Source organism: Hypomesus transpacificus, unplaced genomic scaffold, assembly GCF_021917145.1.
Source record: "Hypomesus transpacificus isolate Combined female unplaced genomic scaffold, fHypTra1 scaffold_84, whole genome shotgun sequence".
In the NCBI taxonomy this organism is placed as follows: domain Eukaryota; kingdom Metazoa; phylum Chordata; class Actinopteri; order Osmeriformes; family Osmeridae; genus Hypomesus; species Hypomesus transpacificus.
In genome coordinates this window covers 571,813-585,275 of record NW_025814038.1, presented here as the reverse complement: position 1 = coordinate 585,275, position 13,463 = coordinate 571,813, and the positions used below count along the sequence as shown (strand labels likewise).

Sequence of the window (13,463 nt, the reverse complement as noted above, 5' to 3'; positions counted from 1 at the left end):
ACACGCTATTGGCTGCAGAGCTGCACGTTCTTCTGCGTGACTGTAGGGGGCTGTGTTCTATCCTCTGCTCGCGATGCTCTCTGTCACCAGTGAGAGGATTGAGTCTGAATACTGAGATGCTGCCGTTGGCTGGGAATTGATTGACTCTGTCCACATCTTTTATGTATTGTACATTATTCTGAAACAGATACCTCTATTAAATTGAAGTCGGGATAATTAAGCATTTTTTTTGTTTACTGTTGCCTTTATTCAGCAGTGAAGATGGTTAGTGTTCTGACAGCAAGTGTTTATCAGGATGGGGAGACCATTACCGGCGAGCCTAGTGGACCGGAGGAAACCAATGCTGAAACCCAGGCACGGTGCCGGGATGATTATCCAAAGGATGACCGCTCTCGAAGCATCGTCTGGAGGAACGTTATTCTCATGGTCCTCCTGCACACTGGGGCTGTCTATTCTCTCATCGTTATACCCCAAGCACAACATCTTACCTGGATATGGTGTAAGTCTGCAAGACAAAGAACTTGCCTTGTGTAACTCTCTTATCGTGCTTGTGTAACTTCAGTAAATTGCCATTGCAGCCTATTGAGCATTGGCTGTGCGTGCGTGATGAGAGCCATGTAGCCAACTGTAGCCTGCGTTCAGTCTAAGAGAAGCCATAATACAATGCCTCTGTGGCACATCAGCAGGTCTTTTGCATGGTGTTTTCATATCAATTTGACTCTGATTTCATAAATTGAGGGAGTTTTGTGGTCTCAGTTCAGGGTTTTCGTTGGTCTCAGCTCATGATTCGAGAGCAGTGCGGAATCAATCTAGGTTGACTATAATTAACGAATATAGATGCAATTAAATCTGTTTAGCAGGTCGTCTCAATATAAAATATCTTATTATCACAGGATTCTCATGACACCGTTTGTCTTCATCATCAAGGGTTTTGATAACTACCTATCAGATTTTTGTTTTTTACAAACATTTTATTTTATTTAAATAATGATAACATTCATCCCACCCTCTTATTCATATGGGTCAGTAAAAAAAAATATGGTAATGAGTTCATAATTTTCGTCCAGTGACAGATCCTAAGCTCCTGTCTAACAGGCGTCATGAGACATCGGCCAACACAGCCCTCTAAGTGGAACCCTTTCATTAGTCCTCTTGTCAATAGTAGGAAGGGGCTGCTATTTTTAGCCCTTCCTCTGGTTTAAAAATCAACAAGCTACAATAGATTACGTAAAGGACCTTAAACAAACATCCAGTCCAGGTATAAAATTATTTGAAATGTGAAAAAAGCCTAAAATTCAAAATCATAAGAGACAGGCGTAAACACAAGCAAGGTCATGTTGAGTCTGACATCCTCTCAGCTGATCAAAAGTAAATTGAAGTGATGAGTGTTTTAAAGATTACTTTTCCATCCCCACTTTGTGTCTTGCAGCTTACGTTTGCTTCATCGTCACTGCCCTGGGAGTGACTGCGGGGGCCCACCGCCTGTGGAGCCACAGATCCTACAAAGCCAAACTCCCCCTAAGGGTTTTCCTCGCTGCCGCTAACTCCATGGCGTTCCAGGTATAGATTGCTCTCGTGAAACCACAACCACCAATGCCAACACAACAATCGTCTCAGAATCTCAGAGTGAAACTACAGGGGAGGTGTCCTGTTTTCAGTCTTGTACTTTATGACAATATGAGTTGTCGTAATCGATCGCTTATTTTTGATCAAGTGCTTTTCCAAATCCAATACAGTGGGAGGTTTTCCAGAAGCTTTGACACGTCTCTGCCTTTGGTTGATTTTCCTTTTGAGCATTTTTTCCCTGAATGTTTTTCTAGGGTTTAACTCTCACCAAAACCCCTGACAGACACAGTGGAAGTTTCTTAATTAGTCCTTCGGGAAGTCACACAAAATCTCAGAAGAAAACATGGTCTCTCATGTGTTCCAAGCTTGACAGCACAATATCTTCTAAATGCCATCCTTATTTGTGCAGAAAAGACCCCCCAAAAATCCAGTAGATAAACTGTTTTAAATCTCCCATGTGGACCTCCTGGTCCCATTAGTTTCAAAGGTTAATGAGAGGAATTAACTTGCTGACCACTGTGCCCTTCTCACAGGACTTGTAATATATCACAAAAAGATTTTCTAATTATGAACTGTGTAGAAAGTCATCTAACGCAGTGTAAAGTTAAATCACACAAATGAAAATCTAACTCATTCGGAATAAACCTCGAAATGATATGTCCTTTTGGTTGTGTGTCTCCCTCTCTAGAACGACATTTTAGAGTGGGCACGAGATCACCGCGTGCACCACAAGTGCTCGGAGACAGACGGCGATCCCCACAACGCCACGCGAGGTTTCTTCTTTGCCCACATCGGCTGGCTGTTTGTGCGGAAACACCCTGCTGTCATAGAGAAAGGCAAAAAGCTGGACCTCACCGACCTTCTGGCAGACCCTGTCGTCCAGTTTCAGAGGAGGTGCGTCCCCAAAGCCTGTCTTTGTTTTTGGCTTTCATGTCACGTATCTCTTTGACCAAGCTTGGTCAGAGTGATGTTGTGAAATAAAAACGAGTTCCTGAAATGGAGAGTTCTCAAAAGAGATTTGAGGTCTTTCTGTGATTGTAGAGAGTATAAGAGAGTATTAGAGAGCTTATGATTTTGCCTTGAAACCTTAAAAGAAATGTGGATTCCCCAGATACAGTGTGTTTCTGTTTTTTCCCCTAGGTACTACAAGACGTCAGTGTTGATCATGTGTTTTGCTCTCCCTACCCTGGTGCCTTGGTATTTCTGGGGAGAGAGCCTGTGGAACTCTTACTTCCTGGCCTGCATCCTGCGCTACACCCTTTCCCTCAACGTCACCTGGCTCGTCAACAGCGCCGCACACCTGTATGGCAACCAGCCCTACGACAAGACCATCAACCCACGAGAGAACTGGTTTGTCACTTTTGGAGCTCTTGGTGAGTTTGGGCTGCTGAGGGACAATGGTTAGAACCTCAAACTCTGTTGTGTGTCACCATTCAGGAAATGAATATTAGAACGTAGAACGTAAAAATCCCTTCTGAACATGTATGTTATCTCAAATGTTTCTTCGTTATCTCAGGTGAAGGATTCCACAACTTCCACCACACCTTCCCGTTCGACTACTCCACCAGTGAGTTTGGTCTGCGTTTCAACCCCACCACTTGCTTCATCGACCTCATGTGCTTTCTGGGCCTGGCCGACAGCCGCAAGAAGGCCACTCCGCAGATAATACAGGCCCGCAAGCTAAGGACAGGAGATGGTAGTGCCTGAGGACACCTCCGGTGGTGGAGGGTGGGGGGGTGGTGGAGTTACTGAAAAGAAAACGTGATGTTTTGTACCACCATTCATCAAAATTCTGTCACATTTTGTTCTGACATATGGATTAGCTGTTCCTTTTTCTGTCCTAAAATGAATTAAGATGGGGTTTTACTTTTAACTAGGTGCAAAGGGGTTGGATTTGGTTTTTAAATAGTTGAAATAGCCGGTTGTCGAGCAGGTGATTGTGAGTCAGCTGTTGCTCTCATTGGCTCAGAGCCCAGCTCTCACTAAAGCCCCCAGAGGAAACGTTAGGTAAATTAGAGGTATGAAATCAAAGTGTGACCTCTGTTGCGTTGATGTTTCCGTTGAATATGATTGATTATGAGCCGGTGCGGTTTTTCTGCCTTACCGTTTATCAGAATGTATTTGCATTGAGATTCCTGTTCAGGTCATGGTAGTATGTTTATCTATTGTCTGACAAGACGACATCCATCATTCAGGCTCTGAACCATTCACAAGACAAGCCTGAAAGAAGGTTGGAAGGAAATTTGTATTGAGCATTGTGACCAAATTGATGTTAAATTTGAATATGATGATAATTCAATGTTAAAATAAGTGGAGGACTAATTGACTGTGCTATGGAACAGATATTCATTTTGTCAGCCAGAATGTCTTCAAATAGCTTTTAGCGCTTTTACCTATGTTTCCAACCATGTTTCTGAAAATCTCTAAATGGGAAAATCGTTGTCATATAATAACGTACAAAGACAGATTATTTCTACAAATGGTGTAGTAAATTGACATAATGGGGCCAGTCAGAGAAACTGGATTTGGTGAGTTCTTACTACCCACTAGTAGTAATTATATTATTATAGACTGCATGTGCATTAACACAGTTTACGCGTACGAGTCATGTATTCCCTCCTCCGTTTTGCCCTCAACACTTTCCCACTGCTCTCAGGTATTCCAGCCGTGAGTGTTTGTGTGTCACATGTGGGAGTTGCTCAGACAATGTCAGATGTATGTTGGGAAAATATTCTTCTATAACGTTGCCATTTAGTGCTTCTTCCTATGCTGTACTAATTTATATCAAAACATGTAGTGAGTTGAGCTTGTGTGTTATATGCCCGTGTCCCACTCAAAGTTAGGATGCTATGTATGGAATGACTGTTTGTATACCTTAACTGTCTTGTGTGGGTTTTTTACTGTGTCTGGATGAATATACGCTTAAATATATATTGGTTTAGATAATTGTTATAAATCACATCGTCTCCCACGTCTTTCTTCTGTCCTCTACGCTAAGCAGGGTTGACTTGCTTAGCCCAAAATGAAGCCTGCACAGCCAAACTGTCACTATGATTGTGTAAACTGCCGACGATCACATGACAGCGATCAGTTAGCTGTCAACTCCGGTGTTCTTTAAAGAGGCAGGAAAACAAATGTTTTTGTTGACACTTGATGAAGAAAGCTAATGATTAATTGATTGCAGATGGTAACCTGGCAACCTGGTCTGCTCGTCACTGGACTGTGCCAGAAAGCAAGAGTCAATCCTGAGTGGTGGAGGATTAGCCTATACTGCGTGTGTCGCTTCATCAACGTGAAGTTGGCTGACAGAAATTTCAACAGGAGGTTCTTTGTGCTTGAGTGTTGACTTTTGTGCCATGCATTAGAAAAAATAGATTTTTAAATAAAATGTTGCGGTGTTGTATGATTAGCCAGCGTTTTCTTTTTGTGGGGTGTGGCTATTTACTAATACATGACTGCCAGTGTGTAGTAGGGCTATCTATGGTGATTGGCACGGTTTAATCTCAGACAGCCCTGGCTGCCACAGATGGCCTGGCCGAGGTCTGGAGCGTTCAGGTAGATCACGGTTGGTAGACTTTCGAAAGTAATGAGGCCTGCTATTCTGGCATCGTCCTGGGAATCCTTTCAGCTGCAAAGATATCCAAGAGCCGATTTCGAACGCCGCAGTCCATGCTAATATTGTCCCCTCAATCTCCCAAATTTGATTCTCAACATGGTTTTACCGCACGTTTTTCTGTTGGAGAAACCAGAATTGTAAAATGGACACATGAGATGAGAAGAGGACGAGATTTGGTCGAAAAAGGAGCCGATTAAACCCCAAGCTGTTCCATTTTTTGTGCCTACCGATTGAAAGGAGCCTTGGTTAAATCAATAAATCCAGGTATTGACCATTGTTTAGGATTTTCCCAGGTCTACCCCAGACTCATCAGTTTCAAGTACGGATGTTTTATCTTTCGTAGCGCAGTAATAAATAAGTGGTGCCTGTTTGAAGATAATGGTTAATTTTATAGGCTTCCAATAATTAAACGGATGTTTGTCGGCTGTAGTGCCTAATATTGGGTTGAGCCATCCAGAATACACGGTCAAAACGAGTTAGCCATTACAATAGATGTTGTTGTTAATGGCTATGACTGCTTAGCAATGTTTCGTGAAAACGACGTGCACGCATCATCACATCGTTGTGGTCTGTCTTAACCGCATTTTGGAAACGGACGGAAAATGCGAGGGAACAGGTGCTGTCCAGGGGCAAGGGTGCTGAAAAGGATTACTACGTGGCGCCGGGGGAAATAGACAGTTTATTGCTTCCAACAGTCTTCGCGTCTGCATTTAGCGGTCACCACAGCCAGAATATGCGGGGGGATATAAAGCTGGCAGCATGTCGAGAACTTGTGCAGAACCATGTGTAGGCCTACTATCGGTTTTTTCTTTGTAAATTGAAAGGCCACATCCGATTCGTAAGTCGAAATTTTGCCTTTAGGCTAGTTGTCATTCTGAACTAGACAAATCGATACACCCACGTTTTGTTTCGTTGAACTGTGGGTTGAAATAGTGAGTGTGAGCTCACAAGATTGGGATGTTTCGCCAGTTTCCAGGTGATTTAAACTGAAGGCAAAATAACTGGTTACACCTCATTCCTGTTTCCTGCCTGTCAACAGGAGGCAACATGAGGAAGTGCAGCCCGTGGACGTTTCTCCCTGTTATGTATTCTGTCTTCACAGCGGCCGGACTGTGGGTTGTGTAAGTTAATTATATTATATCTATTTCTCTCTCTGTTTCTCTCTCTAGCTTCTCTGTCTCTCTCTCTCTCTGTCTCTCTCTCACACACAAGCGCACAAAAGCAAGAGACAGACAGCTTTGACAGCTCGCAACGTCATGACGTCATTTCCCTAGTAACAAAATGACTCTTCACAGGTACTTCATAGCTGTTGAAGATGAAAAAATAACACCTCTAAGCTCGGAATACAAGTAAGGCTCTTTTACGACTGCATTAGAAGTATAAATAAAAGCAGGAGTACTAATTAAATGACGTGTTTGTTTTTCCCAGACGATCTGGATCAAAGTCCCCCCCTTACATTAGGTACAGTACAAACAGACGGCATCATTAGATTAGCAATTTATATTTGCCTGTCAGACTCATAAATAATGAATGTATTTCTCTCGTTTCAGCATTGCAGGCAACGCTCCACCGGCCAGCTGTGTGTTTAGTCAGATCATGAACCTGGCAGCATTTGTGGGTAGGACTGATCGAGGCTACTGTGATCATGTTCATTAAAAAACATTATGTTGTCTATGCCCCAAGGGATTAGTTAAGAGCAAGTACAATGGGAATAATTTTATCAATTTACTATAGCCGTATCTTAAGTTTGCTTTCCTCACCTTATCCATCCTGTTCCTTTCCCCCTCTATTTCTCTTAGGATTCATCATCGGAGTCCTCAGATATCTTCAGTTGAAGCCCAGAGTGCACAAACCTTGGCTGAACATTAGCAGTCTGGTGGCCATGTCCCTGGCCTGTTTCGGAATGACCCTGGTAGGAAACTTCCAGGTACAGTATCAAGCTCCTCTAACATCCACCGGGTGAAAACGCAGGGAAGGTTTTCTGACCGTGGAAATAATGACGTCCCCAGACGTGAATGAATGACGACTTGCCTTTCTCGGGTGCAGCTGTCTAGTGACGAGGAGATCCACAATATTGGCACGTCCATGACGTTTGGGTTGGGAACCCTGTTCTGCTGGGTGCAGTCGTTCATCACCGTCAAGGTGAACTTGAGGAACGAGGGCAGGAGGGCATGCATCCCTCGCTTCCTCTTGTCTGGTGCCGTCACTGCCTGCATGTTGCTGTGTATCCTTCCTCACTAACACAAGATCGAATTGATTTCAGATCAATGAAAGTTGAGCTTTCAAGCTGAACATTGTTGAATCTGTGTTTTTATCTTAATTTTTTTTTTTACTTCAGCAACTCCTGACATGACTGAATTTAGATTACGTTGCACATATCTGTATTCCAACATTTCAAATCGTTTCTACCTCACACATTACACCTGCTCGGAATCCACAATTTCAGAGTACGCACAATGTATGCTACGCGACCCACTGTCAGGACTTTGCACTTTGACCCTTAACCCCGTGCGGGCTAGACTTTGTGCTGATGGCCCAGCGCCTCCACATGCACGCGGCGCGGGCGCAATGGGCTCTGGTCATGTTCTTCCTGGGCTTCCTGGGTACCTTTGCCATCGAGTTCCGCCACTACCACTTTGAGATCGTCTGCACGGACGACCGTGACCCTCCCCTCAGTCTGTCCGAAACCTTCTCCGAAGTCTCAGAGTACCAGTCAGACCAACTATAGTGTCGGGAAAAACGATGCTCTAAAAAGTTGTCTTTTAGTCATCTCACATGTCTGGGGATTTGAGATTCGATGCTGCATCTATCGTTCTAGAGATCAGAACTAAAAACTGTAAATCTGTCAGAATCTGGTGTTTTTTCCTCACCAGTGTTGTCATGGATAACCCCTGTAGCATATCCATGGTACTGTAGCTGTTGCCTACGGGTTGACATTAGTTACTGATTCAGCCTCCGAGCACTGCATGTCTGTCTGCCTGTTTGAATGTTATCACTGAAACTGGATGAACACGATTTTTCTTTTCACAAGCACTCAAATGTCGTACCCTTTGAAGAGCACAAAGGAGAAAAATGTATCTCCCAATCACTGGTGGACTTCCTGAAACATATGATTTGAATGACGATGCATGATCCATGGAGACTCTCTAACCAAATCTCGCTCATACCGTGTAGACCTTTCTGACATCTCCACTCGGGTGTACTGTGAGGGGAGTAATGAGAACATGTGGGTGGATCACCATCTTTCACGTCAATCACGTCCACTAATAGGACCACATCAGAGTGGATTTGGTCTTGTAAATTTCCTTCCTGTTTAGCTACCTCTGTAGAACCATGGAAACAAGCAAACAGGGAGCTCTGCCTCTAGGGCAAAAGAAAAACTAGTGGTTCATCTCAGACATGACATTTTTTTTATTCACCAGTCATACAATTTTGACCATTTTGTAGTTCATTAACAACCCGTACATGACTATCGTTACCGTGACCACCGACATGCATCTCAATGATGTTCTGTGCTTTGTAAATATTTCACAATAAAACCTTGAAAGAACCTGTCCTACAGTCCTTGTTCTGTACACCTTAACATGTTTCAAGAGGAATACATTTACTTCACTATCTGTGGCAGACATGAAAAACAATCAGAGCTACAAAAAGGAGGTGATTCAACTTAAATATGATTTTAAAAGGGTAAAAAAAAAAAATGAAGTGACTAAATCCCCGACAGGTGTTTAACATGTGTGGTCAGTTGATCAGTGAACACTTGATGCTTGTTCTCCACATACACAGTACTCTGTTTGCCCACTCCCCGACACTACAGATCTACAGCCAAGCCCCCTTCTCCCTCCACAACCTGGCTCAGCAGCAGACCCCAGACCCTGCAGTGGCTCCGGGTACACAGATGAAAAAGGGTTGATGTCCGTTTGCCTTGAAAGATTTGAGTTGAGTAAAAGTGATACGCTTGTTAGCCCTCCTTCTAGCTAACCGGAGCACCAACCAAATCACCGTCACCTCTCTTAAGTCCTCCCATTCCGGACCGTGGACGTAAACAAGGACAGAACCTAGGGGTTTAGGGAACATGGAGGGGAAAAGGAACCAGGGAACCCGAGTCTCCGTGGCTCTCGTCCTCTCCCGCGTCAGGCTCTGCCCGTGTTAGGCTCTGCCCGTCACCTCCAGCTGGCAGAAGGAGGTGACGACGCTGTAGTGAGCCTCCTCCTCCTCCGTCAACTCCATGTTTCCTGGACGGACCACCATCACCACGTTCACCCCCGCGTCCTCCGCGGCCTTGGCCTCTGTAATCACACCCACACACTGTAGCTTCCGCTTGTTTTCTAATGACACACAGAGTCACCTCCACAGCCCCGGCCTTTAATGAAAGTCCAGCTCTCGAATGACCAGGAGCTCCACAATATTGGCCCGCCCAGAACGGCAAGGTACCACCTACCTCGTGTGATGTCAGTCAAGAAGGTGATTTCTTCGGTTCGACAGCCGATCCTCTCCGCGATCCTCTCATAGCTCTTACCCTCCACCTTTGCACCCATGTTGGTGTCAAAATGACCATCGAATAACTGGAGGAGGGGGAGGGGAGGGGCAAAACAAACACGCAAAATATTCTTCTGTCAATCACCAAACATTGTTCATCAAATAAACCAATATCTCACAGTGATACTGCTGACATCACCGCATGGGAAATGTATACAAATGTAGCGCATACGTGTGACTGTGATTCATAACATGCAAGATGACAGGAAAAAGAAGGCTCACATCTAGAACATCTCCCTCTACGGAGAACCCAAACAGCAGTTTCTGGGCCTCCACACTTCCGGAGGAGTAGATGTAGATCCTGAGGCCCTGACGCCTCCACCGCCTGACGGAGGGGACGACATCCTGGTACACCCTGCACCACGCAGGAACAACACAGGATCAGCCATCAACGGATCCATTTTGTTACATTTAGTCATTTAGCAGACGCTCTTATCCAGAGCGACTTACAGTTGAGTACAGGGACATTCTCCCCTGAGGCAAGTAGGGGGAAGTGCCTTGCCCAAGGACACAATGTCATTTGCACGGCCAGAATCAAACCGGCAACCTTCTGATTACTAGCCCGATTCCCTATCCGCTCAGCCACCTGACTCCCTTGGTTTGTCCCTCAAACTGGACAACCAAACAGACAATAGACAGTGGATGCAGTATTACCCGGACAGGCATCCATATTATGAGGAATATAGTTACAGATTTCCCTGAATATTACAAACATCCTGCAGATTTTTCACTCCAGATTAACCAAACCCAAATGTACACAGCATAACCCTACTACACCTGAGCACTGAACACATTCCATCAGCATAAAACCAATCCTTCAAAATAGTTGGTTTTATTGGTTTGAATTTTATTATTCAGGAGTCAGATGGCTGACAGTGCGTTCACACTGGAGCGACGCGAATCGCTTGCCATCGCTCGCCTTCCCACAGTTCACCTCGCTCGGGGGCGTTTCAAACAGATTCATGTAGAATGTAGTTCTCTAAAGTCACTGTTGTAGTTGTAATGGCCAAGTGTGCAGACTTGGGTTTATGTACTCGCAACTCGCAACATCGATCAAAATACAACTTGTATACAAAATACAAAACCGTTTAAAGACATACACGTTGACATGTGTAAAAAACTTTTATTATGTTACTCAAAGTCTCTGCTAATTTGTCGATACGATAGGGAGTTCCAGCCGGGCTAGCTAGCTTAGCTACAGTAGTTACTACAGAACGAACATACGTAATGTCACTAGATTGAATTAGACAGTACAAGCACCAACAACTTCGGCAACCTTGCGCCATGCATTGTTTTTTTTAAATGAACATCTCTGTACAAATACAGCTATGTATCGTACAGGACTGGGTAAGCAGCCACACAAACGATTAGTTTCTCCTCCACCTTGAAACCTAGAAAGCTAGAAATGTTTACCATGGTTGCTACGTTAGGAGAAACAAGAAAACACTCCGATTAGCCATCGCTAGTGAAAATCGCTCCTCATTTGCATAAAGTTGAGAAAATCTCAACTCTGTCGCGTCGCTACCCACAATGCACCACGCAAGCGATTTGCCTGGCTTCATAGAAAATGAATGGAAAACATGTTGTCGCTCGCATCGCGTCGCTGCAGTGTGAACGCACTGTGAGGGGTGAGGGAGTCGGGCTAGTAATCAGGAGGTTGCCGGATCGAATCCTCGCTGTGACAAATAACGTTGTGTCCTTGGGCAAGGCACTTCACCCTACTTGCCTAGGGGGGAATGTCCCTGTACTTACTGTAAGTCGCTCTGGATAAGAGCGTCTGCTAAATGACTAAATGTAAATGTATTATATGAAAAAAAGAAAAAAATAGGAACACACAAAAAAAAAAAAACATGCCAAGCAAGCCCAGCTTAGCTTCATATAAAGGGAACACTCCAGGCTACTTACTCGCCTTTGATTCTCCCAGCAGCATACGCTGCCCTCCACATGTGACCCTGGATCTGTTTGAGCGCTGTGGTCTTCCTGTCTGCTGCCATCTGCCACAGCACGTTCTCCACCACCTCCCGGATGGCCTTCTCCTCGTCCGTGTGAACAGTCTGGTCAAGGGCGTGGACTGCACACGCCCGGTTCTGCCTCATGTCCTCCTCAACCTGTCATGAGGGGTGGGGGTGGGGGGTGGTCACTAACTTGTCTCAAGGATCAGAATCTGTCTCGCTAACTTGTTTTACGGATCAGAATCCATCTGTACTACGCAGTGAGACATAAGCCTGCCTGTGACCCTCTAACCCCAGTAGGGTTACGTGGATTCTTTATGAACTCCTGTGAAGACATTTCTAAATAGGCATCACTACGTTCCCAGTATCAAGTCAAACAGACGTTTTCACAATATTACCCAATAGCATATGCTGGGAAACACCAATCAAATTATATATAAAAAAACGGCTTACAGGAAACCAAACAGGAAACAATTAGGCCTTAGCCTATATCATATCCTGGCTTGCATCAAGCATTACTGACCACCTTTCTATAATTCAATAAGTTCTATGGGAAGTAACTGGTGTCATTAAGTCTATTGATTTAGAGGCCACCTGGTCTATAATTTCCCCTGACTGCAATATGGCAGAAGACCCCATTTATTATGAATACATAACCAGGTAAGCGCAACCAGTGTGCAAGGCCCCTAGCTGTTTTCCAGGTAGCAGATTTTTCATCTGATATACTAAAATGCAGATAACAGTGACCATCTCCAGTGGCGGTATCCAGCTGAAAGATAACGGTCTTCTGCAAACGAATATCCTGAACTCACATCATCCCAGTACAGCCAGAGCACTTCAAAAGATATTCAACTAATCAAATTCTGCCTTTGGGGAATGGCCTAGTTAAGGTCACATTTAACCCCATTACAGGACATATAAAACTGGAGGTATGTAGGGGGATGTCTATTTCTGTTGAAAAACATTTCAACGTCTTATTTTATCGGATGGAGTGGTTCTTTATTAACCGCAATCAGTTGTTAAACAATAGTTCAAACAGCAGTACAATCAAAAAGTATTTCAACCGACAGAACGATGCGTATACCAGGGAATTGTTTGTGATTGTTGTTCCTGGATAACAGGATATGTGTCTAACAATGTTAGCAAACGACCAAGACGCTCTAAACTGACCTGTTTTTTCAGAAGGTGCACGTCTTGCTTGCACTCATCTTCTTCCCAGTGCTCCGACAGATAATCCTCGAGATGCTCCTTTATGTACGGAAATAAGATGTCCTGCAAGAGAAAATGTGTTTAATGTATTTGGCTAGCTTTGGCTATGTCACCAAATTCATAACACAAATTTACAAATTACCAGAACATACAGTATACAAACATGGCTAAAAAAAATTCCAGAGCGTTGACCGACCTTTACAAAAGTGATTGGTGTTGTGGTCCCTTCAATATCAAGCAGGAGTGCACTAGTATTAGCAGGAATTGCAACCGTAGCCATTCTTCCAACGAGTCCGCACAGCTAGCTAATGCTAGCTGGCTAACAAAGCGTTATTTCCACAAAATCAAGAGAAAGTCGAATCGAACCAGTTTGAAAGTTACAAATTACTGATTTGTGAATTTGAATAACGTTGGTTATCTACAAATTCGAAATGACAGTCTGAAGGACAAAATACGAAAAAGCAAAAGGCAACGAAATCGGCAGCGCTCACATGGATGGAGCAGTGCCCGTGCGTGGAGCACGAGGACGCAGACACAGTCCGGGGCGTGGACAGGGAACATTCATTCCAGAATGCCGTGTC

The 13,463-nt window shown here is 44.2% G+C and overlaps 3 protein-coding genes across 4 annotated transcripts; 2 read left to right on the top strand and 1 right to left on the bottom strand.

Annotated features, from left to right (window-relative positions):
* The first annotated feature begins 127 nt into the window (after window positions 1-127).
* On the top strand, window positions 128-4,674 carry LOC124466211 (stearoyl-CoA desaturase 5-like). Its single transcript, XM_047017956.1, has 5 exons — window positions 128-499; window positions 1,430-1,560; window positions 2,255-2,460; window positions 2,707-2,939; window positions 3,083-4,674. Exons 1-5 carry the CDS (start codon window positions 262-264, stop codon window positions 3,271-3,273), a joined length of 999 nt encoding a protein of 332 aa, XP_046873912.1. The 5' UTR covers window positions 128-261; the 3' UTR covers window positions 3,274-4,674.
* Window positions 4,675-5,088: 414 nt separating this feature from the next.
* Window positions 5,089-8,837, top strand: tmem150c (transmembrane protein 150C). Of its 2 annotated transcripts, none has more exons than XM_047017978.1 (8): window positions 5,089-5,446; window positions 6,222-6,303; window positions 6,478-6,531; window positions 6,611-6,643; window positions 6,733-6,800; window positions 6,982-7,109; window positions 7,229-7,406; window positions 7,702-8,837. In XM_047017978.1, the coding sequence occupies exons 2-8, from the start codon at window positions 6,230-6,232 to the stop codon at window positions 7,908-7,910; spliced, it is 744 nt and encodes a 247-aa protein (XP_046873934.1). In that variant the 5' UTR covers window positions 5,089-5,446; window positions 6,222-6,229; the 3' UTR covers window positions 7,911-8,837. The 2 variants fall into 2 exon arrangements, with proteins under 2 accessions (XP_046873934.1, XP_046873935.1); XM_047017979.1 differs by lacking the exon at window positions 5,089-5,446 and adding an exon at window positions 5,788-6,020.
* enoph1 (enolase-phosphatase 1) lies at window positions 8,576-13,449 on the bottom strand. The gene is made up of 6 exons (XM_047017977.1): window positions 13,079-13,449; window positions 12,844-12,945; window positions 11,627-11,829; window positions 9,944-10,076; window positions 9,624-9,747; window positions 8,576-9,471 (listed from the first exon to the last, which is right to left on the bottom strand). Exons 1-6 carry the CDS (start codon window positions 13,160-13,162, stop codon window positions 9,332-9,334), a joined length of 786 nt encoding a protein of 261 aa, XP_046873933.1. The 5' UTR covers window positions 13,163-13,449; the 3' UTR covers window positions 8,576-9,331.
* Between the last annotated feature and the right edge of the window lie 14 nt (window positions 13,450-13,463).

Excerpts from the sequence above, each read along its gene's own strand:
- enoph1 (XM_047017977.1), bottom strand. The coding sequence starts at position 13,162 with ATGGCTACGGTTGCAATTCCTGCTAATACTAGTGCACTCCTGCTTGAT. Across the intron at positions 9,748-9,943 it reads TAGAGGGAGATGTTCTAGAT|TTATTCGATGGTCATTTTGA; the intron begins GTGAGCCTTCTT and ends CCCCTCCTCCAG. Across the intron at positions 9,472-9,623 it reads CTTGACTGACATCACACGAG|AGGCCAAGGCCGCGGAGGAC; the intron begins GTAGGTGGTACC and ends GTGTGATTACAG.
- tmem150c (XM_047017978.1), top strand. The coding sequence starts at position 6,230 with ATGAGGAAGTGCAGCCCGTGGACGTTTCTCCCTGTTATGTATTCTGTC. Across the intron at positions 6,304-6,477 it reads GCGGCCGGACTGTGGGTTGT|GTACTTCATAGCTGTTGAAG; the intron begins GTAAGTTAATTA and ends GACTCTTCACAG. Across the intron at positions 6,644-6,732 it reads AAGTCCCCCCCTTACATTAG|CATTGCAGGCAACGCTCCAC; the intron begins GTACAGTACAAA and ends CTCTCGTTTCAG.
- LOC124466211 (XM_047017956.1), top strand. The coding sequence starts at position 262 with ATGGTTAGTGTTCTGACAGCAAGTGTTTATCAGGATGGGGAGACCATT. Across the intron at positions 500-1,429 it reads ACATCTTACCTGGATATGGT|CTTACGTTTGCTTCATCGTC; the intron begins GTAAGTCTGCAA and ends TGTGTCTTGCAG. Across the intron at positions 2,940-3,082 it reads TGTCACTTTTGGAGCTCTTG|GTGAAGGATTCCACAACTTC; the intron begins GTGAGTTTGGGC and ends TCGTTATCTCAG.